At 37.4% G+C, this 25,606-nt stretch overlaps 1 protein-coding gene across 1 annotated transcript in view; it reads left to right on the forward strand.

Moving 5' to 3' along the window:
* itsn1 (intersectin 1 (SH3 domain protein)) overlaps window positions 1-25,606 on the forward strand; it is a 76,005-nt gene that overhangs the window by 748 nt on the left and 49,651 nt on the right. The window contains exons 2-4 of the mRNA XM_041271605.1: window positions 17,094-17,153; window positions 19,461-19,553; window positions 20,677-20,740. Of these exons, the coding sequence (XP_041127539.1) occupies window positions 17,126-17,153; window positions 19,461-19,553; window positions 20,677-20,740 (185 nt within the window). The 5' untranslated portion in view covers window positions 17,094-17,125. The remainder of the gene's footprint in view (window positions 1-17,093; window positions 17,154-19,460; window positions 19,554-20,676; window positions 20,741-25,606) is intronic.

Raw genomic sequence — 25,606 nt, forward strand, 5'->3', positions numbered from 1 at the left:
GTACACAGTTTTTCATATGTCATTTTAGTATGATTTGGTGAGTTTCACAGGACAAAATACAGATGCATGTCTAGGACGCAAAGCGTTGCAGGCTGTACCAGTACAGCCTGGCTTTCAGTTTTACAGCTGTTCGTTAAATTGAGTAGGCTAGAACTGCGTGGCAAAATTCCTTTATCACTGGCTACTAAACACCATGAACGCATGATTAGACAACACTTCTTTAAAACTTACATTGAAGAGTGAAGAGTGATATTATATATATATATATATATATATATATATATATATATATATATATATATATATATATATATGAGAGTTTACGTTCAAGACGTAAGAGAACCATAACTACACATTTATAAATAAGAAACCCCCGACATCCTCTAAATTTGGGGGACTGTGCACTCACACAACATATTTTTTTTGAGGTGTTGTAATAAAAACTTTCGCACCATAACGTATCACCCTTTTGGGTCTCTCCATACCATTTCGATATTTTCATTTGACATCATTTATATACGTATTGGTTTCCTTTAGCTCATGGGGAAACTGCAAAATTAGCGTGCAAATTTAATGTGGTAAAGTGCAGCAAAACTGATGAAAATATTGCCTTAAATACCTAGGCTTTGTAAAAAAATACAAAAAAAAAGAATACAAAAAAATTATAAAACACAGCTGCCTAAAAGCTCAACAAAATAGCAGCCACTACTGCTGAGGTGACTTTCACATTGGGGAGAAAACAAAACACCTTATTGGACATATTTAATTTAAAATACCGGGAAATACATTTAAGAAATCACAAATTTTCTGGGCCACAGGAAAAATTGCAGAAGTGTCTTCAATATTTGGTTGAATTGAACAAAATATGAACAGAGTCTTGTTTTGTTCCGAAAACAGGAGACACCAGAATAATCTATGGATGATGTTAGGTTAATTCTCAACATTAAGATGATTGGTAGAGAATGCCCGCACGTTTGTCACTCTGAAATCATTTTTGTCTGATCCTGTGGGTGTAGTAAGCGCCATGCTAAAATGTAAAGAGAATTTTTTTTGCCGATATTCCATTCGAATTGTTAAGACATAATGTACACGGTACAAATGGGTAAGTTGGATTTCCAAGAAATGTGCTTCTGAGCCATTGAAATTGCAACACTTATTTTTTCCTCCTCCTGTTACAATACATGTAGGCCCTGCCCAGCCATCCTTAGTGTACTGTACACCCCTTTTACAGTCAGACCTGCTTCATGGATGAGTCAGTGCTTTTAAGGATTTAACCCACGACTTGCCAAGTCTAATAGTCTGTTCGTGACACTTTGCATTATGTGGCAAAGGGGAAAGATTATACAGTTTCCTTTTCTTTATGCTTTTAAGTGACAGGATTTTATAGGTGTGCTGCTTTCAAATAATTTCACAGTACTGTGTATGCCAACTGCTTTACTGTTTACTGTTTAGTGTTTAGATTTATTTTATTAAGTTAGCTTGGTTGGGGTTGCAGATGCCCTCCGAATGTTCTCATTTCTGACATGTTCCTACTGTAAACCTATGTTGCTGAAATGAAGTTATCCAAAAATAAATATGACCATCAAGCACGATCAATAATAGAAACAACTGGCCTCCAATTCAGTTAGATTAGATTCAGTTAGGTTTTTAAACAGTCAGAGGGGATAAAAGCACATTTCTATTGATATGGTGTAATCAAAATTGTGTATAAAAGACATTCAGACCTCACTTGTTACAAAAGGTTTGTGGATCTCGTACTGTAACAAACAGTATAGCAAGCATTTTTTAATGTTTTTGTTTTTATTTTTATTTAAGTATGCCAAGACATTTTGTGGTGATGTTTTAAAGATAAACTTTTTTTTTGGTAATGAAAGTACAGAATTTCAAGAGGCATCCCAGCACCTTTTCTGTTTCAGGTCACACCCTCAGGTGGTTGTGACAAATGGGTGGTCTTTAGCAAGAAAATAACTTGGTTTTGGGCCAGCAAAAAGGGAAGGTTGTGCAATCTGTGCAGTGCCTAAAGCATTGCCTCCGTCCGTCACCAAGGGACTGGTGGATTTTTAAATGTTTGTTTTAATGAGTGTCAGGCAGTTAGTTTGAAAACTGCTTCAAGACATCTTGGCGTGATTTTTTTGGAAAGGTTTTAGAAAGATTGTTGGGAGGTGTCTTCAATACGTATTTCATTTCTTGACTTCCTTGTGCTCACTGACTAACTTATACATTTAACAGCTGACATTAAATTAATGTAATTATATGGTTCTTATTTTCATCCCCCTGTCAGTTAGACTGTAAGTTATGTTATTCTTTTAACTAATACTGTAGGTCTGTCCCATATCTGCCTCCTCCCGCTTTGACCATGGCACACCCATAGAGCAGTTATTGCCTAATACTGTAGCATTTTGCTGCTGTTGAAACTTGCATTTATGCTGTGTTGGACACTCTTTTTTTATTTATTAAAAATAAGGTGGTTTGGCGATGCAACAGGTTAATTCAGTGTGGCCTTGCCCCTGTGGAGGCTTTGGATTTAATAAAGTTTAAATTAAATGTGTTTGGATGTCTCAACTTACTCTTTGAGACATCCAGACAGTTAGTCCTCGTCATCCAGTAACACACAATTGGATACTAGCCTCTCAGTCCTGTAGAGGTGCCAACGACTGGTTGGGACTGAACTGTACCCTCTTTTTAATAAGGTGGTGGTGTCTCAGATTTCCAGTCTTGTCTTTTGGAAACAAGACGTTCTTAGAACCGGGAGGATGCTTTTTATTAAGATACTGTTGCATCACAAAAGGAAAAAGTTTTGTTTGTACAGCTTTAAGTTGTTTATTTTTAATGTCATGTTACTAAAGTTGCCATTTCGTAGCTTTAGAAATTTCTGAACTTTAGTCTACAGTATATATCTGTCATCTAAATCGTTTAACATGTGTGGTTCCCAGTGCTAGCTGAGCAGTAAAATGAAAGGATATTCTTTGAGGGATGGCAGTAAGAATCCTATTGCATAGCAGTTGATCCATTTCTTGTTTTACTATGAGCTTAATAAGACACAACTGAGCTTGTTACATAACAATTGTGTCTAGTGAAGCTTGTAGTAAAACCTGGAAGAGGTGAAACTGCTGTGCAATAGGAGACTTATTTCCATCCCGGCTTTGTGCTTTATATGCAAAATGCTAATGCTACTATTGCAGTACTTAAATAACTGAACATATGTGCTTGTTTGTATCAGCAATACAGGATACATTATTACAATGCAAGAATACCAAGACCTGTATGGTACTGTGTTTAAGTGTCAGTATGGTAATTTTAAAATCATGCATGCACCAATTCTCAGTACTGTACATGCAAAGTTACACATCTATCACTCTAGGTGATTTTATCCTCATCAGGGAATGCATTTGAATAGGCTTTTTGAATTAAGTTGTCTATGCTTAGAAAACCTGGGTTTTCCAAGTTATTGATCCCAACATAGATGTTATGGTTTTCCTATTTCGATGTTTCATGTGTTTCAAGTTCCACAACGTTGAGCAGTAAAGCTGTTTACTTTAGTTCATGCAGTGCAGTACATACAACTTGTGTGCTTTAGTTTGATTGTGTCTTTGTCGCATGCTTGTGTACTATATTACACTGTAACTAAAGTATGTGTCACGTTTTCTGCTGTTTCAATTTGAAGGCAAATCTGCAGTCTTGAGATTTTACCCTACTGAGCTGTACAGTGTGCAAGGCGATGGGGATTATGTACTATACATTATTCTTTAGGCTGTTTGTTTTTACAGAGGATTGATTTCTTTTGTAACGATTTGTTCTGTATTGAGGCTCTCATCCCTTCAGGCAGTGGTTTGCAAAGTGTGGGGCGAGCCTCTCCCAGGGAGTCAGTAAGGGGGGCATGACTATGAAAGTGGCAGTTCTGTACAAATGAGGTGCTTTTTTTTTTTTTTAAGGATAGACATTTTTAAATAAATACATAAATGATAACTAATTAGTCCAAGTAATTGTTAGAAATGACGAGTACCAGTGAAACTGCAGTGAACAGAGCTGAAATGGTGGATTCCAAGCTTCAAGTGGTATAGTAAAAAAAACAAAACAAAAAAAACAAAACACTAACAGGTGTTTTTTCCCGGATTTAATGTAAATCGTATATTTTTTTCTCTAGATTTAACCAAAAAAAGTCCAGATTTAGCTAAACATAAATGTAAATAAACATATTCTTAAAAAGGAGGAGGAGGGGAAGCGGAGGGATTGGCTCTCGGAGTGTAAGGGAAGCTCAGCTCAATTTTTTTTTTTTTTTTTTTTTTTTGTGAAAACCCAGCTAAATTTTTGTGGTTACGTCTAGGAAAAAAAAAAAAAAAGTGATTTTTACATTAAATCCAGAAAACGCCTGTTAAAATATAAAGTTTAGTAAGATGGGCGAACAGTGTGATTTGTGTTTATCCCCTATGAGAACATAATTGTAAATCAGAAAATATACATGTATTTAAATAACTTTTTGTCTGCTACATGTCTGTCGTAGTATATTTAAGGATGTTTGTGTGGTTTTATGTTTAACAGAGCTCTAAAGTCGCAACAAACCGTAAAATACAACAAAACCTGTTATGTTAGTATAATAATTTCTCAAAATATAATATCACTCACAAAATATCATTCTTTTGATGGTACTGTTCACCAAAGTTAATATCTGGTGCTGCTGCAGATTCTGTAAATTGTCCAGTGGGCATTAAAGAATTGACGGATTACTTAGAGCTGCTGCACCCTCTCACCACAAATTAAAAATAAATAAAAAATGTGCCTTTCCAAAAATGGAATCCTCATTGGCAACAGAAAGAAATGTGTTCTACAAAAACGTGTACTGAACAAGATCAGTAGCAGCTTTATGCACTATTGTTATGGATCTTGTTTTATCACTGTCAATGTTTGAGCAATGATTTCTCTCTCTATCTATCTATCTATCTATCTATCTATCTATCTATCTATATATATATATATATATATATATATATATATATATATATATATATATATATATATATATATATATCTGTCATTACATGACATTGGACAAAACTGTTTATGTATCCTGTTTACAAAACCATTGGGAATGTAAATAAACTGGACAGTCACAGTAGTAATTCAGCTTTCAGATTACACATGATTGTGTGAGACTGTATCCTTTACAATGAACTCTGTTTCCTTTTATACGGACCTCTGCCTGGAGAAAAAGGAGTTATGGGGGGGGGGGAGGGGGCGTGGGGTGTGGTGCGTTGTTGATGCTGTCTGTAATTGGATTGTTTGATGCTCGCAGCGGAACTAGCGGAACTAGTTCTGCCTTTTAACTCTTAACACTGCAGACCTGTATAGAGGTTGTGGAAATGTAACTTAAAAACTGCAGACCTCTGTTTTGTGGAGAGCTAAATCCTCTGAAAAAACAGAAGGTATTTTTTTAACAAATTACTTTACTTGTTGCTCAGAGTTAATGTGCAAACATCTCAATCACGTTTCCATAGTGACATGATGCCTGTGTTGCCAGACACTGGCAGCTGCCTTCCAAAGCTGCAATTGATGCACCTCTCCATTGTCTGCACATTCTGCTGGCAGATTGTTGTGGGAGAGTGCTAATCAAGTGCACTTGGCAGACCATCTCTGCTTGAATTCAAATTAGCAGTGTTTGAAAAATAGTGTTTGTTTAGTCTTAACAAATGAAGCTTTGATTCCAACATGTCTGAAATTACCATGAATGAAGACACTGATTTTGGCTTTACTGTACTGTAGGTGCTGTTGTAGATTGTGTGTCCTCCTAAAATGAGTGCTTTGATTGGCTTAAAAGGAAAGGTTTAAAACAGACATGCTTGTGAAACCAATGAAAAACTGCATATCCATATCCATTTTATGAGTGTAGTTCTATTTTGGTCCCATGTACAGTACTTCTCCTGCCCCTAAAAGGATACATGCAGCTAGAAGTTCTGGGGGGTGGGGGGTCAAAATCAGGGCGTTGAATCCGGTGCAAGTACAGTTTTCACCATTAATTTCCAGTTAATAATGATGCGCAAATGATGCACATGTAGGGGAAAATATCACGGCTGACGTGAAAAAAATTGCCTAAAAGTAGCTGCTCTGTTCATTAATGATTCAGACAATTGCTTACATTATCGATGATGAAGGTTCAGCGAAGACATGAATTTCAGTAGTTTTGGATCACATGATAGACTCCTCAGTCTGATTTGATTACTCTTTCCTGTTACGCTACAATCCATATTTTGTATTTTATTTTATGTATTTATTTACTTAAAAAAAAAAAAAAAAAAACGTTTTTAGACGCTTGCTTGTATTGAACACTTCAATGTTATAGTACTACTTTAGATGTTAATTTATTATTTTTGTGTTTTCACACTGAACACGTGTTTTATTTTTTTTTTACTTTCGTGTACCGAAAATTTCACATGTTTATATATTTAAATGTACAACTTTTATTCTAGCGTTATTTTTAGCATGGTTAACATGTAGAAAACAGAAAGTACTGATCAGAGGAGAAACCTCAAAATGGAGTGAGGTAACCAGTGGAGTACCACATAATTTAGATTCTGGTGTAGTAAGCAAACTTGTTAAATTTGCAGACGACACAAAAATAGGAGGAGTGGCAAACACTGCTGCAGCAGCAAAGGTCATTCAAAATGATCTAGACAAGATTCAGAACTGGGCAGACACATGACAAATGACATTTAACAGAGAAAAGTGTAAGGTAGTGCATGCAGGCAATAAAAATGTGCATTATAAATATCATATGGGAGATACTGAAATTGAAGGAATCTATGTTTTTGTTGACTCAGAAATGTCTTCATCCAGACAAAAAGCTACAAAAAGGATATTGCTGCTCTAGAAAGAGTGCAAAGAAGAGCGAACAGAATTATTCCGGGTTTAAAAGGCATGTCATATGCACAGGCTGAAAGAATTGAATCTATTCAGTCTTGATCAACGAAGACTACGTGGCGACCTAATTCAAGCATTCAAAATACTAAAAGGTATTGACAATGTCGACCCAAGGGACTTTTTCGACCTGAGAAAAGAAACGAGGACCAGGGGTCACTAATGGAGATTAGACAAAGGGGCATTCAGAACATAAAATAGGAGGCACTTTTTTACACAGAGAATTGTGAGGGTCTGGAACCAACTCCCCAGTAATGTTATTGAAACTGACATCAAGAAGCTGCTTGATGAGATTCTGGGATCAATAAGCTACTAACAACCAAACGAGTAAGATAGGCAGAATGGCCTCCTCGTTTGAAAACTTTATGTTCTTATATACTTTTTCAACATCAAAATTCCATACTTTTTCCAGATTTCCATTTGTTTTTCCCAGACTTGTTTTAGGTAGCTTCTACTAGTTTTTTGATACTTATCCACATAGACGGCCAGCCACAGAGCATTATAGCTTTTTGATCCAGAGCAGAAGTTGCTCCTGGTTTTCTAAAAGTATTTGTCAGAATCTGGAGGTGCATATCTAGCAAGAGACAATGCAGGTATGCAAAAGAGAAGTAAGATACAATCTAAGAAAAGTCCAATATTTGAGAACTACGTTGCATTATTTACAAAAGAATATAGAAAGTTGTATACTGCAAGTATACGTGTGCCAAAATAGGATAGTATAATGGTACCAATATTATACTAATATCAGACAATTTTGGCACAAGTATACTTGCAGTATGTTACTTTTTTGTAAGGGATGATATTGGATTCTGATCCAAACTTCTTTACACCCTTGTTAAATGTTGAACACTATAGGTGGTGAAAAATAACAAATGCAATAACGAATGTGCACACATTATATATTTAAATGTGCAAGTGCCGTCTATTAAACACACAAGTCAAATACTTAATACAGTACAACATCGCTATAACAACCCTGTTTGGGTCCAAAGCCTTTTGTTCGCTACAGTAAAAGGACAATCCAAAACAAACAATATAAACTGCTGGAGTAAATTAAGGAAGTCACCCTGGATAAAGGCGTTAGCTAAAGTATTAATAATATTAGTACTGTTTTGTTCTTTGATTTTCTTTATTATTACAGTATTTGTCACTACTAGCACTAAAATAATAATAATAATAATAATAATAATAATAATAATAATAATAATAATAATGAGATTGTGAATACAAGTAGAATTACAAGTACAGTACCTATTTGTGGCATGCTGCACCCAGTATTCTGGCTATATCCTATTCATTGAACACAGTACAACCCCACCCCAAAAAAGCGCATCAATAAAGTTTCAGTTTTGTTTAAATTGCAAATGTTAATTGAAATCTTGGATCCTTATTATTTAAAAAAAAATGTTGCTTTGCCGTGCCGGTTGCATTTTTTTAAAATCAATATTTAGTCGTATAATTAAGGCCATATAGCGAGGATGTAAATTGTATATATAGCTACACTCGACTGACGGTTTGGACCCGAAACTGTTACTGCACTCTGTACAAGAAGTTACAAGCAAGCACCGTACATTTAAAATAAAATTACCGGTACATTTTATTAATCACGTTAAAGAAATGAAAAAAGCGATGTTAACATGCTACGTGCTAAATCTGAGTGAGTGATAAAAACTACCGTATTGGATTTTTTTTTTTTTTTTTTTTTTTTCCCCCTGGGTTGGGAAATAACGTTAACGATTTAATAAAGGTAACAAGATAACAAAATGTGAATCATGGTGAGCAGAGTACAATAGCTTACAATTCCACTCAGTAACTTCGTTTAAAAAATCATAGCCTTCAATATAAAAGTGTATACTTTGGCTGTCGTAGTGTCCGTTTTACGCTTCGTTTATGTCACGTGACATACCAGTGCGCGTGTTTTTCAAGGATGATCTGTGAGCGGCATCTCGATTGCGAAACCGCTATTGATTAAAGCAGAGAACGTTACCTTGTTATAGAGTAAAAAAAAAAATCCGATTGCCCGTCGGGCAAGCAGCCAAAAAAGAAACACTTTGTCCGACAGATTTTTTTGGTTGACCCGGAACGTCTGTCTAGCGATTTTGTGAGCCCTGAAATGTGGTTTTCATGATGTTCTTTTGCACTGCACACTATCTTTTTAAAGTGCAATGTTTGTTTTGTGAAAATATTTGAAATGACAAAATAGTAGACATAATGCAACAGCTTTGAATTGTATTTCACCAGTAAATAAATATGTTAACGTGACTTTGTACTTTTGCCATTACATCTTTACACACATATACCGTTGACTCGTCATAATATATATAGTAGCGTTTAACGCTGGAGACAGAAGAACGGGAGATGACACGCTGTTTTGCAGTTTAAACTGTTTGTCAGCACCCTGTTCAGTCCACTGCTCTGCCTGTTTCACTGCTTGTCCTGATACACACACGCAGCCTGGCGGACACTCCCAAACACCCGCTCCAGACACATGCATGCTGGTGGACGCTCTCACGAGCACCCAAACCAGATTTCAGCAGCACGAACAAACACACACACAAAGCGGCGGCATAGCGCCCTTTTATAATGCAGCTCCGCTCCTTTATGCTAATTGAGTGCCGGAGCGGACAGATATCCCATTGGTCCCCAGCCGCACACCAGAACCAATGGACACAGACAACAGCCAATGACAGGGAGGGATCACAAGACAACGGTAATAACAGTACACGAACACAGTGGAAATACAGTACACAAAACAGATGCACCGATTGCTACGAGATCTCTCTCTCTCTCTCTCTCTCTCTCTCTCTCTCTCTCTCTCTCTCTCTCTCTCTCTCTCTCTCTCTCTCTCTCTCTCTCTCTCTCTCTCTCTCTCTCTCTCTATATATCTATATATAGCGCTCTGTTTTCTAGCAACAGTTGTGCATCAATTAAATGCTTATTTCTCCTGCTGGGTAAAGAATAAGCAACAAAGATGTAACTATGGTATATAGTACCTACCGCTGAGAGACATTTGCTCAAACTGTGCTGAAATGCTGGAAACTTGGCACAGGCCTTCGTATCCTGACAGTGTGCATCAAACACAGCCTGTACATAATGGGATAAAATGGCTTCCATTACAGAAAGCAAGGACATTTGGTAGCAGCTGTGCAACTTTGACATCATGCAGAATATACAGTACAGTAGCATTGTCATTCTCAACAAGTAGGAATGTGTTCTGTCTTTTTGTTTTAATGTACTGGTTTTACCAAATCTCTTTTCTAGTTGAGAAGGTGTTTGTTTTTTTTCTTCTTTTGAGAATGCAATTTTAATAGGGTGTCTTATTTTTGTTTGTCAGTGATGCCAAACTGCACGTTGTTTTCTGTTCATCTCCAACAGCCCATGACACACAAACCAAGTTTGTATGTTAAGTGGTTTTCGAACAAGTCCTAAATGCAATAATCTCACCATATTGTTAATTTGTAATGCAATCTGGCTTTTCTGTCCAGTAGTATAATGTGGTCTGTTTCAAGCCCCGGATGTGGCATTTTGTATTATTGTTTGTCCATTTGTAGTGGTCGTAAGGGTCTGGAAAAATAGAATTTGTTCAAAGAAATAACTCTTCTTTCAATTCTTAGATCTGACCGATAGTTACTATAGTTAAGTGCTTCTTAATATTTAATATGAACATGCAGTATTTAATATGAATACCTTTGCTTTGTAGTGTAGTTCAGAATGAGAGCTCAATGTGTTGTATTACCACAGGACATCTTGCAGTGCTTTTTTTAAAAAAAATTTAAAGCCTACAGTAATTGCACAATATATAATCATTTACTGTGTAATAGCTTAGCCCTGTCTTAGACTATGTAGTGCACTGACAACAGAGAAGCTGCAGCATGCCTTGTACAAAAAGGTATTTTTTGGTTACCAGTCGATTAAGTAAACTGTAGAGTTTGAACATGTGTGCTTCTGTCATTTACAGTATGCTCACAGGAAGTATATTGGATTTTGGTCTGGAAATGAGTCATACTGCAATTTAATCTGTTGAGAAATGCCAGGCGTGCTGTAAGAGCAGTCCAGTCTTCCTTGTGTAAGTCGCAATTGAACCTGCTGAAGAACTGGACAGGTTATTTTGGGTGTAGTGCCTTTATAGGAGCAGAATTTAAAAATCAATTCTAAATTTAACAGGCAACCAGTGCAGGGACTTGTAGTTCTACGCAAGACCTCGGCAAATATGTGTAGCAAAATTTCTCTTCGAAGTAGCATGGATATAGTGGAGCTGTACATTCAGTATTGTATAGTACAGTACCACACTGCAATTGTAATGAAGCTTGGTTAAGACATTCTTTAGCGCCATTTTATTGAGAGTATCAGAAACCGGAGAAATACAGTAATGAGGAGACCATCCATCTGTCATCTGTCTTGTACAGTATGTCGCACCTACTTTTGAACAATTATTTTTGAATCAATTATTTTTCTGACTGTTTTTTATCACTCTGTCTTTACTTTATTTGAGACAGAATTTAAAAAAAAAAAAGATTTTTCCAGACCTTTTGTTATAATTAACTACTATGTTTTCATCCTACAAAACATTTTTTGTAAGATTACAAAAAGTGAAAAATGAAGAAAAATGTTTTCCTACCTTTTTTTTTTTTTTAAGAGATATTTTTTTTTTCAACAATTGAAAACCAACTTTCTGCAAATTCTTAGGTACGCCTGGTGTAAACTATAGGGATTTTCTTTGACAATGTATCATTAATTGTGGTATCTCTAGTTATAATACCAGCATGCTAAATTGCCAACAAACAGAGAAAGGCCAAGATGGCCTTCAGTTCAATAAATTTGTAGAGGCCACAAAACTTAAGTCAAGGCCAAAGTGTAGGATGTTGTGTCATTTTGCTTGGGATTCATGTATAAAGGTTTTTTTTTTTTTTTTTTTTTTGGTCAGTCAGCAACCTAGCTCTCTGCTCTGAAGCCAGACATTGGCTTTTATCTGTAATCTGTGGGACTGTTTGTTAAATTTAACATAAACTAAACTTAGAAATCTCATTCCTGTGTGTAACATATAAGTCGCTGTGTTGCATTTAAGCATGTATACTGTAGCCTGGGTTCTGTCCTGGTTAAATAAAGGCATTTGAATTCAATTTGAGTTTGGGTATGAATCCCAGGTTGAGCACAGATGCAGCATGCAGTGGGACTGGGGTCAGGAGCTTGTCCTTCTTACTGTCAACTGTAGGTTGCTATTCTATCACAACTCCGCTATTCTAAGTTAGCTACCATAACATTACAGTTGTATTTAAAGTTAGTTTCAATAGGAAGTGAAAGGTCTTTTTTAATAAGAAACTCTTAAGGCAACTACTGTACAGTAGGCTAATTTTATTAAATCTGCCCAATTTTAATTAAACATTTTGTAATTATCTGCTTGAATGCAAAGCATGCATGACTTGATCCATTTGTTTTTATTACACTGAAAATATCCTTGCTGGATGTGTGACCCTGCTTTTTAAGAGTTGTTTAGCAACCCTTCAGATCTTTCAGTTTTCTTTTCCCCATATATATATATATGCAGTGTACAGTGAAATAGTGTTCACTTCCACATTGGAACTAATGAAACAAAACCTTGGACGATGCATAATGAAACTTTCAAAACATGCATTAATGTTGTCACGTGAGGGGTGCAGATTGGACTTTGTATCGAGCAACTGGCTAATTGAACTCTGGTGTGAATGCCGAGTATCGTATATTTTACTTGTTGCTTCATTTCAAAGTAGCTTTTAAAGTCTTTTATACAGAAGGAAAAATAACTTTCTCGGCTTATGCAGTTAAGGTAATGTAAAGTATTTCATTTCTATTGCTCTTGCGTCTTTGTTGTACTGTAGCTATTCCTGTACTACTATAGGCCTTCAAATAACAAATAACAAAAAAGCTAACATGGTGTTTTCATGTTTGGCTATCCGTTTAAAACACTGATACAAACTTTTTTTTAAATCCCTGCCAAACAAAATAAATGTATAAAACAGAGTGTTTACAGATTCTAATGGGGGGGGGGGGGTCACCATTTTGGTTTTCCTTTATTACATTCCACACACAAAACCAAAACAAAAAATAACACGTTGATCAATAACCCTTGCTCTGAAGCTGGGCCCAGTGTTGGAAGGTGTGAGGCATTTGGAATTACTTAACTGTATTGGTATCCTCTGATTCTGACTCGCTTTTTGAATCTGAAGCAGCATCTTTCGGAAGAGATCACAATTTGACAGCTTGGAGTTGTGTGCGCATCCTAATCTGGACTATTTACTGCTGCCAGTGTGTGTTTTGAATATTCGAATATTTGTCCCAGCATTAATTTCCGCCTTTATTGTGTCTCCCCAGAAAAGGACATTGAGATATCTGCCTTGTTGTTCCCTGTGTCTGAAAACATAAGCTGAATGCTAATCTTCTGCTGGCAGTGAGGGTGCAGTTTTGTAGTGATTTTCTGTACAGTACAGCTCAGTATTTTGGATTGTACGAAGGAAAAAGGGTATTGCTGAAAATAAGAATTCTTCAGCTGTACATTTTGGACAAAGTTCTGCAAGAAGATGTTTTTGTTCTGTTTGCCTTTTGGTTACTGTGATGTTGGACTTTGGCTTTTTACTGCAGTAGCTTTTGAAAACAATCTTTCACAGCCTTGAGCAAGGTCAGTGTGTGATTCCTTTACATACCACAATAAATATTGCTACAAAAGTTAGGTTTGCTATTTACAGTATTCCATTTTTGACTAAACTGTAGTAAGAACATAAGAATTTATGAACAAGAGGCCATTCGGTCTATCTGAGCATGTCCTGTTCCTAGTAGCTGACTGCTCTCAAAACTTTGTCAAGTTGAGTCTTGCAGGATCTGAGTGATTCTTCCCTCAGTTCTAGATCTACGTGCATGGGAGATCCTCCATTCTCTCAAAAATGCACTCAATTCTTTAAGTTAAAAAAAAGAGATTTTTTAGCATTTTTCTTTGAGACAACCATCTAACTTCAGCATGCAGTAACAGGTGCTGGTACTGTGCTCCCAATTCCTCAAACAAACACTTAAAAGTCAAGTGCCAAGAGACTTGGCCTTTTAATACTGTTAACCATTTTGATTCCAGTATTGAAAGCTTCATGAAGGTCTGGCTGCATTGGCTTGTGAATGCCTGAGGATGTAAAAAGCAATGGGTTGCAGCTACCTTAAATCTTACTGTTATTCCACTGTGTTTGCCAGCCATTGATTTCTTCAGTACGTCTTTGTACAGTATTATCTGACAATGGCACTTTTGGATCTTTTGTGTGGCTTCATTACCTAGCATCTGCACAACGATGTCCAAGCAGGTAGGTAATACCAGCTCCTCACCAATTTGTGTGACTTTTTTTGATTTCGCAATGTGCAGACAATGCTTTTCAGGAACTGGCATTTTTCTTAAAACATGGCTTGGCAAATATTCTTTTTTTCTAAGAAAAAAAACACTGCTTTTGTTTGTGCATTCAGGGTGTCGGTTAACTAAATGCCTTTTTAATTTTGAAGGCTTCATGCTTTGCCAGCATTTTTAGGCATAAAACACACTTTGGGGCTATATCGTTTTCAGATCTACATGCAATAAAGCCAGATTTACTTTTCTTTTCAGCTGGAGGCACTGGACTTGTACTTAGATCGCTAGCACTCCCTTGTTTTAAAAATTTATTCATTTTAACAAATCGTTTGATTAAATACACATACCAGCATAACTAATGTACACTGGTGAGGTGACGTTCGTTTGGATCATGTGATAGCTTTTTGGCCATTTTACATGCAGGTAGGGAACTGCATTGTTGTACCGTATTCCTTCGAATTTAAGGAGCACTTTTTGAACCATTTTTTGCTTTTCAAAAATATCCTGTGTCTTAAATTCAAGTACAATATAGTGATACATGACTACCCAAGTACACAAACAGCAAGGTGACTGATGAGAAAAGACAAATACAGCTGCCAGAATACACCAGCAGCAATGCGACTTACTGCGTAGAAAAGAGGAAACAAAACAATGCTGCCCGATCTCCAATCATCCGTAACATGCAGGCAGCCATTTTCAAAGAAGCGCCATTAGCTTCCGGAGGCATTCAAAGGGAAGCTTTTACAATTTCAGCGTTTTTAATAAACCGTACCAATTTGGACAGAAATGCTGATTGGACCCCCTGTATTTGACTTGCCAAGCAATACCACACAGAGGCCGCGTTAATGCAGAATTTTGGGTCCTAGACACAAAATAAATCCATTGGGCGGCAGAATATTTTGTAGAAAAAAGTGTGTCTGTGTTCTTTATGTATAGCTATACACAGATAAAGCTTTTTTTTTTTTTTTTTTTTTAAACTACTGCATGCCATAGAGTTGAACCCTCCTATTATGTACAGAATTTAGGTACATCTGTTATGTTTTGGGTCATATTGATCCGATGCAATTTCAAACTAATTTAAACAGCCTTAAGTTGATTAAAATGTATTTATTTGCAAAGGCTTTACTCTCTAATGGTCCTTTAGTACAGGAGCTGTGATAAAATTTCTTTGACTGCCAACCTGGGAGCTACTCATTTTGGAATGCCTGTACCAGTGAGATGGTGTTGCAATACTGACAGACAAAATTAGGCTATGTCTTGTAGACTTACATTGTTTGTTTTTTTTGTTTATAAATATATCCAGACATGTGCAGCCATTTCCAATAGTAATAATAATAATAATAATAAATGAAAGAAGTTTGTTTTATTCCTGCACACAAATCAACATAGATAAATGCCACGGGTCACAGTGACCCGAAACATCTTATCTGTATACATGACCTATTCTAAAAAAAAAAAAAAAAAAAAAAAAAAAAGAAACGAAACATCTCAAAGTTTCTGTTTTTTGTTTATAAGTTAATGACCCCAACTTAGGAAAGTCATAAAATATTATATGAGAAATTAAAAGAAAAATAGCATTTAAGATAATTGGAAACTAATGTCGGGTCAAATAGACCATGACAGTGTACCAAAATGCACATCCCTGGAGTTTATTAGCCTTCATGTTTAAAATGTATATTTGATGGATGGGATGCAAAATTTTGGGCATGTGCGTTTCAGGAACGCATGAAAAGAAAAGGTTTCGTGATCTCTGGTACAGTTTCTTCAACCATGTAGGTCTTTCAGGCCTGTCTGCCCTCAGACATGAGACAGGGTGTTGAGAGAGTGGAATGATGAGAGGATGACATAGAGGGAGAAATTTTGAATAGTGTTGTTGACTGCATCAAGCCAGATCTTGAGGTCCCTCTCCCACACACACTGTAGTCACCGAATGGGATTTAAGATGTGGATTAGCCATGTCTGCTTTTAATTTGTAGTTTAGTGTGTTTTTATTCATGGAACTGCAGTTTATTGCAGGGGGTTTCAGACAATAGGCTTTTGATACAAAGTGCTGAATGAATAAATACGCTGACTGCATACACAACACACATACTGTAGATGTGATAATTATATGGGAGATTTATTTATTTCTCATGTTGTAATCTTAAATAATCTTAGTACAACACCACATTTCTCCAATAGAGATGTTGCATTTACTAAAAACTTTCAGGAAGAACTGGGGCAAACAACCCATTTTATATCTACAATAAAGGTATTGTACTGACTGTTCTGACTTTTCAGATCAGTTTGACATTTGAGGACTCCTTTGTTAAACTGAGTGAGCGCTTCATTGCTGTGAACCTTTATTGGTTGTTGGTCTACTGAATTACATGGCTGGCCTGGAAGACTCACTGGTACTTGAACACCCTACCGTCATATATTGAAATTACAGCTGTGAAAGTGTAAACATTACAAGCAGAAGTATTGTACTAAATGTTTAACTGAAAATGCCAAACTTTGTGAGGACCATTTTATATATTTTGTTTAACCAATTATAGTACAGCATCTTGATACATCACTGTAACTGAATTCTGTAAGTAACTGAATGTACAATTATACAAAGATGTAATAGAAATGACTAAACAGTAAGTGAAGTCTGCTATACTATTTTACTGACGATGCATAGGATGGTTAAAACCGTTTAACATCAGTTTACTTGAAAGAAATGAACGCTCAGTTGTGTTTCATGTGCAGTGGTTACAGATGTTCAGTATTGAAAATATTCTGGATTTGGTCTCTGAGCTAGTCAGCACTGGATTTTTAACACCTTTTGTTTTGATCTTTTTTGTAGGGATCTACTGGGAAGCTCAAGTTGACTGAATTATGGCTCAGTTTTCAACACCTTTTGGGGGTAAGCTATTTGACATATTTGCAGCCTTCCATATATTGAATTTGCTTTTTTGCTCCCAAAGAGCTCATGTAAATTTTATCCCCCGTTTGATTTTGTTTTTTATTTATTTATTTATTTTTTAACCTTTAAGGCACTCAGCCCAGTGGAAGTGGTAAGTGCTGCTGAATGGGGTCTTGTAATTTGGTACCCCTAGGGCAAGTGCTTAGCACTCTGCAGTCTGCCTAATTCTCACTGCTGTTCTCTCTATATGTCTCAATTACAAATGCCCTGCTGCCTTTGGTATTCAGTTTCCTTTCATTATCCTTTCTGAGCTCAGTAATACTAATTGGGCAAACCTGTATTTCATTTGCTTTACAATCCTGTTCTGTATGTTCATGTTTTCTGTTCATAAAACTTTCATGACCTAATAAAATGAGTGGCATTATTGTACATAGTATTAGAATAACTAGAACAGACAAGATTGCTATATGTTACTATCATGTGTGTAAGGTATCTTAATGCAGTAACTGAACTGGAGAGGTTGGGATTGCTCAAACTGTGTGACATTTTAATATTAGTAGATGTTGTTGTGTTTTATTTATTTTCTTATTGCACAAACTGTTCTTCCCGAAGGAATACAGCCCCCCCCCCCCCCCCCCCCCCCCCCCCCCCCCCCCCCCCCCCCCCCCCAAATGTTCCATAAAACCTTTGTATATGGAAAAAATTCCTCTTCAGCAATTAAAATGCATCATTTCAAGGTTGTATCACTTGCTTGCTCACTCCCTCCCTCCAAAGAGCATACAGCATAACTGTGTTTATTATATCATAATAACAATATTATGGAGAAAGGTACAGGTGTCGGTAGGACCTCTAACAATTAAGACAGGTTTTCTGGGCTGTGGGGTTTAGTGTGCTTGGTGGGGGGAAACTGTACAGGAGGTATCGCATATACATAAACACAGGGTTCAAACTGTGCGTGTGTGTTTTCTAAAGCTACAATATGCTTTGTTTTGTTTTCAAACAAAGCAGATGCCAGGTGCTACCCTAGTATTTATTTTGCAAGGATCTACTGTATATTTTTTAAATACTTCTATTGCCAATTCCTTTGGACAATTTCCATGAATTGCTTTTTGGAATCACTCAATAAAATGACAATAAGAATGCTCTGCAATGAAGAACCATGTGCAGGCATTATTAAAATAACAACCAGACCAATTTTTTAACTTCAAAAAAGACGGCCCATTTCAATAAGCCTTTCACCTAAATGTGTGCAATAAATGAGTTATGTTAAGAATGTTTCAGGTTTCTTTTTTTTTTTTTTTTTTTTTTTTTTTTTTTTTTTTAAGTTTAACCTGTTGTGATGCATGTTTATCCTGTACACATTTGCGTTTAAGTTAATAAAACATGCATGGAACAATTTATTTTATTTTTTTTTAAATTTAGTAGTTGCCAGTTTAGTTTTTTGTTATTTTTCTCCCCAATTTAGTAGTGTCCAATTATTTGGTTTAGCTCAGCTCACCGCTACCACCCCTGTGCTGACTCGGGAGTGGTGAAGACAAACTCACGCTGTCCTCCGAAGCTTGTGCCGTTAGCAGTCTGCTTTTTTATACACTGCAGACTCGCCATGCAGCCACACAGAGCTATAGCGTCGGAGGACAACGCAGCCCTGTGCAGCTTACAGGCAAGCACACAGGTGCCCAGCCAGACCACAGAGGTCGCTGGTGTGCGGTGAGCCAAGGACACCCTGGCTGACTGAACTCTCCCTCCCCCCCGGCGGCGCTCAGCCAATTGTGCACTGCCCCCTGGGAGCTCCCGTCCTCGGGCGGCAAAGGAGCATGGAACTGTCTTTGCTGACAATTCAGTTTACCCCACTCTGCAAAACTGGTTGGAAGAGAGTTGCCCAAGCTGATATTAAAGCAATGTAAATGTTAGATTTGCATTTTTCATCCCTACACAATCAATGTGACTTCAGCTTAGGGTGTAAATTATTCTATATTTTGGTTGATGGATTGAGCATTGTACTTGCTCTGTTTTAGTTGCTTGGGACTAAGTGATGTTCAGATTAAAGTAAGGTTCTATGTGTTTGAAACATGAAGAGCACCTCTGTTCATGTTTTAAAGGTTGCACTAGTTGGTTTATTTGATAGGTATATTTTACAGGTATTGTGTATGTGAATAACGTGCTACAGCTTTTAAACTTAATATAGTTTTGCTTTATAACATTCTCTAACATTAGCATGGCGCATCATTTTTAGAAATTAGTTTACAAGATGCATTTACTGTATATATTTTATTGTAATGTATGTGTCTTGTGTTTTTCCATTAATAGGGGGCCTGGATGTCTGGGTCATCACTGCGGAGGAGCGAAATAAACATGATCAGCAGTTTTACAGCTTGAATCCCACGTCTGGGTTTATCACTGGTAAGGGAGGACAGATGGAGGCCAGTGCATTAAAGTAGACCATTTAATCTTTTAATTGTTACACAGCGTTCTACCGCATACTGAAAATAACTCTATGATTATACAGCTCCTGAATTGACCTTTTTTACTTTTTTATTGCACTCACAGAAAAAGAAAAGAAGCATTGTGATTAGTGCCAGGGTGAATACTGGTATTACAATGAATACTTCGTTATGAATACCAGTATTACAATGAATAGTTATTCTTTATCTTGTGTTATGTATTTTATTTTGGCTAAATTTAATTGTTTCCAATCTGTATGGGTTCTTTAAATTGCCATCATAAAATCCATAAAGCTGCTCATTTTATATAGTATTTAATGATTTTAAAAGTTTAAACAAACCCCTCTTGAAGAGAAAATACCAACAAGATCATTATGTACTAAATTCCCTTTCACATTGATGCTCCTACCAGGGTCCCGTCCTGGGTTCTGGCTACTCGGGTCACAGTCCTGTGTAGTGTGAAACCACATACCTGGGTCTTACTTTGGTCATACCTGGGTTGGCATCGACCCACCTCGGGATGTGGGTCGACCAGCTTTGAACAAGGTCAAGCAAGCCAAAATGCATGATAGGTGTTCGTAAACGGACAAAGTAACAAACAGCCACACCTGCGTGAAGGTTTCACTTCTGCAAGGAACATTTCTGTTTAGCCATATTTTTGTTAATTTGAGAAACACAGTGAGCCAGATTACAGCAGGGATGATGAACCAATTGCTCTGTTTAACATTTGGGCTGATGATTCAGTCCAGATGAGCGTGGATGGAAGCGTCTGTAACAAGCTGCTTCAGGGGCGTCGCGTACAGGCATTTACTTGTTTCTGTCACCCAGGTCGACCCTGCTTCTTCAAAAATCAGTGTGAAATTGTGTAGCCGACCCACATTATACTGGGTTGTGAAAGGGGCTTTACAGGGCAGGGGTGTTTATATCAGTATCAAGATTTAAATAAAGCCCTCAGTGAAGGGGTCTGTGAGGTTAATAACTAAATTTACAGTAAACACTAAAAGTAGTTAAGTGTCCAGCTCTTCTGTATTGCTGTTAATTTAGTGGTTGTGCAGTTAACTGGTTCTATATTTATTCAACAGGTGATCAAGCAAGAAATTTCTTTCTTCAGTCTGGACTTCCCCCTCCCATTCTTGCACAAATATGGTAAGTCCTTGCTCCCTCCCTCTTTCTCGAGTACCTAGACGTGCTTTTTGAATATATACTGTATGTGTGTGTGTATGTGTATGTATGTGTGTGTGTGTGTGTGTGTATGTATGTTACATATCTATATATAGTATATATATATATATATATATAGAGAATATATTTATATTATATATATATAGATTATGGACTTTAAAGTTACTGTTCTGTCATATGTGTGCGTATACAGCGTCTCCGTCTCATATTACCGAATTAGAAATGGCACATTTAAATTACGTTCTGTTTGATATTTTATTTTTAAATACTGAAACTCAGAATCGGTTATTGTAAGGTGGCATTGGTTTTATGTTGGGAAATATTTTTAAGGGAAATAAAAAACTGAAATATCTTGCTTGCATAAGTATTCAACCCCTGTGCTGTGGAAGCTCCCAGTTTGCACCGATGAAAGAATTTGCCCTAATGAGGACACAATTACCTTGAACCATTGAACCACCCATAAACCATTTTCCGGATAAAAACCCCACTGTTGAAGGATCATTGGTAAGGGTGTCAATCTGAAGGAAAATGAAGATCAAAGAGCATTCTAGAGAAGTTAGAGATGAAGTAATACAAATGCATAGATTAGGGAAAGGGTACAAAATAATATCCAAGTGTTTGGATATCTCAGTGAGCACAGTTGGATCAATAATCAGAAGTGGAAGCTGCATCACACCACCCAGGCACTGCCAAGAAAAGGCTGTCCCTCAAAACTCAGTGCTCAAACAAGAAGGAGACTAGTGAGAGAAGCCAACAATCACTTTGAAGAAGCTACAGAGTTCAGTGGCTGGGAATGGAGTAATGGTGCACCAGTCAACCATATCACGAGCTCTGCATAACACTGGCCTGTATGGGAGGGTGGCAAGAAAGAAGCCGTTACTCAAAAAGTACCATTTGAAAGCATGTCTTGAGTTTGCCAGAAAGCATGAGAGTGACCCAGCTGTGATGTGGGAAAAGGTTTTGTGTCAGATGAGACCATGATGGAGCTTTTTGGCCAAAACTTAAAGCGCTATGTGTGGCGCAAACCTAACACTGCCCATGCCTCAAGACACACCATCCCTACAGTGAAGTATGGTGGTGGCAGCATCATGTGGGGGGGGCTTCTCATCAGCAGGGACTGGGCATCTTGTTACAACTGAAGGAAGAATCTGCTTCAGTCCGCTAAAAAACTGAAGCTTGGGAGGAAATTCACCTTTCAGCAGGACAATGATCCCAAGCACAAGGCCAAAGCAACATTGGAGTGGCTCAAGAACAAAAAGGTGAATGTCCTACAGTGGCCCAGTCAAAGTCCTGATCTCAATCCCATTGAGAATCTGTGGCACTATTTGAAAATTGCGGTCCACAAGCGTAGTCCAACCAACCTGAACAACCTGGAGCAAATCTGCCAAGAAGAATGGGCCAAAATCACTCCGACACTGTGTGCAAAGCTGGTACATACTTGCCCCAAAAGACTTAAAGCTGTTATTGCAGCGAAAGGTGGCTCTACCAAATATTAATGTGTGGGGGTTGAATACTTATGCAAGCAAGATATTTCAGTTTTTTAATTTTTCTTAAAAATATTTCCCAACATAAAACCAATGTCACCTTATAATAATTGATTTTGAGTTTCAGTGTTTTAAAATAAAATGTCAAACAGAACGAAATTTCAATGTACCATTTGTAATTCATTAATATGTGAGAGAATTGGTCAGGGGTCTGAACACTTTTGCAAGGCACTGCACTGTGTGTGTGTGTGTGTGTGTGTGTGTGTGTGTGTGTGTGTATATATATATATATATATATATATATATATATATATATATATATATATATATATATATATATATATATATATATATATATATATACAGCTCTGGAAAAAATTAAGAGACCACTGCAAAATTATCAGTTTCTCTGGTTTTACTATTTATAGGTATGTGTTTGGGTAAAATGAACATTTTTGTTTTATTCTATAAACTACTGACAACATTTCTCCCAAATTCCAAATAAAAATATTGTCATTTAGAGCATTTATTTGCAGAAAATGACAACTGGTCAAAATAACAAAAAAGATGCAGTGTTGTCAGACCTCGAATAATGCAAAGAAAATAAGTTCATATTCATTTTTAAACAACACAATACTAATGTTTTAACTTAGGAAGAGTTCAGAAATCAATATTTGGTGGAATAACCCTGATTTTCAATCACAGCTTTCATGCGTCTTGGCATGCTCTCCACCAGTCTTTCACATTGATGTTGGGTGACTTTATGCCACTCCTGGAGCAAAAATTCAAGCAGCTCGGCTTTGTTTGATGGCTTGTGAACATCCATCTTCCTCTTGATCACATTCCAGAGGTTTTCAATGGGGTTCAGGTCTGGAGATTGGGCTGGCCATGACAGGGTCTTGATCTGGTGGTCCTCCATCCACACCTTGATTGACCTGGCTGTGTGGCATGGAGCATTGTCCTGCTGGAAAAACCAATCCTCAGAGTTGGGGAACATTGTCAGAGCAGAAGGAAGCAAGTTTTCTTCCAGGACAACCTTGTACTTGGCTTGATTCATGACAAAGCTGCCCGATTCCAGCCTTGCTGAAGCACCCCCAAATCATCACCGATCCTCCACCACATTTCACAGTGGGTGCGAGACACTGTGGCTTGTAGGCCTCTCCAGGTCTCCGTCGAACCATTAGACGACCAGGTGTTGGGCAAAGCTGAAAATTGGAGTCATCTGGGGGTGCTTCAGCAAGGCTGGAATTGGGCAGATTTGTTTGGTGAAGGGCACATGAATCAAGCCAAGAACAAGGTTGTCCTGGAAGAAAACTTGCTTCCTTCTGCTCTGACAATGTTCCCCAACTCTGAGGATTGGTTTTTCCAGCAGGAAAATGCTCCATGCCACACAGCCAGGTCAATCAAGGTGTGGATGGAGGACCACCAGATCAAGACCCTGTCATGGCCAGCCCAATCTCCAGACCTGACCCCATTTAAAAACCTCTGGAATGTGATCAAGAGGAAGATGGATGTTCACAAGCCATCAAACAAAGCCGAGCTGCTTGAATTTTTGTGCCAGGAGTGGCAAAAAGTCACCCAACATCAATGTGAAACACTGGTGGAGAGCACGCCAAGACGCATGAAAGCTGTGATTGAAAATCAGGGTTGTTCCACCAAATATTGATTTCTGAACACTTCCTAAGTTAAAACATTAGTATTGTGTTGTTTAAAAATGAATATAAACTTATTTTCTTTGCATTATTCGAGGTCTGACAACACTGCATCTTTTTTGTTATTTTGACCAATTGTCATTTTCTGCAAATAAATGCTCTAAATGACAATATTTTTATTTAGAATTTGGGAGAATTGTTGTCAGTAGTTTATAGAATAAAACAAAAATGTTCACTTTACCCAAACACATACCTATAAATAGTAAAACCAGAGAAACTGATAATTTTGCAGTGGTCCCTTAATTTTTTCCAGAGCTGTGTATGTATATGTATATGTGTATACACACACACACACACACACAGAGTACTGTGCAAAAGTTTTAGGCAGGTGTGAAAAAATGCTATAAAGTAAGAATGCTTTCAAAATAGACATTTTAATAGTTTATATTTATCAATTAACAAAATGCAAAGTGAGTGAACAGAAGAAAAATCTAAATCAAATCCATACCTGGTGTGACCACCATTTGCCTTCAAAATAGCATCAATTCTTCTAGGTACACTTGCACAAAGTCAGGAATTTTGTAGGCATATAGTCAGGTGTATGATTAAACAATTATACCAAACAGGTGCTAATGATCATCAATTCAATATGTAGGTTGAAACACAATCATTAACTGAAACAGAAACAGCTGTGTAGGAGGAATAAAACTGGGTGAGGAACAGCCAAACTCAGCTAACAAGGTGAGGTTGCTGAAGACAGTTTACTGTCAAAAGTCATACACCATGGCAAGACTGAGCACAGCAACAAGACACAAGGTAGTTATACTGCATCAGCAAGGTCTCTCCCAGGCAGAAATTTCGAGGCAGACAGGGGTTTCAAGATATGCTGTCCAAGCTCTTTTGAAGAAGCACAAAGAAACGGGCAACGTTGAGGACCGTAGACGCAGTGGTCGGCCAAGGAAACTTACTGCAGCAGATGAGACACATCATGCTTACTTCCCTTCGCAATTGGAAGATGTCCAGCAATGCCATCAGCTCAGAATTGGCAGAAAACAGTGGGACCCTGGTACACCCATCTACTGTCCGGAGAAGTCTGGTCAGAAGTGGTCTTCATGGAAGACTTGCGGCCAAAAAGCCATATCTCCGACGTGGAAACAAGGCCAAGCGACTCAACTATGCATGAAAACACAGGAACTGGGGTGCAGAAAAATGGCAGCAGGTGCTCTGGGCTGATGAGTCAAAATTTGAAATATTTGGCTGTAGCAGAAGGCAGTTTGTTCGCCGAAGGGCTGGAGAGCGGTACATGAATGAGTGTCTGCAGGCAACAGTGAAACATGGTGGAGGTTCCTTGCAAGTTTGGGGCTGCATTTCTGCAAATGGAGTTGGGGATTTGGTCAGAATTAATGGTCTCCTCAATGCTGAGATTTACAGGCAGATGCTTATCCATCATGCAATACCATCGGGGAGGCATCTGATTGGCCCCAAATTTATTCTGCAGCATGACAACGACCCAGGGTGATCACACCAAATATGGATTTGATGTAGATTTTTCTTCTGTTCACTCACTTTGCATTTAGTTAATTGATAAATATAAACTAGTAACATGTCTATTTTTGAAAGATATATATGCGCATTCTGTTAACTTCGATTGTCTTAGTAAAATATTGTAATCTGTTTCTGCAATAGTAGATGCC

This window comes from Polyodon spathula, chromosome 15 (assembly GCF_017654505.1).
Source record: "Polyodon spathula isolate WHYD16114869_AA chromosome 15, ASM1765450v1, whole genome shotgun sequence".
Lineage (NCBI taxonomy): Eukaryota > Metazoa > Chordata > Actinopteri > Acipenseriformes > Polyodontidae > Polyodon > Polyodon spathula.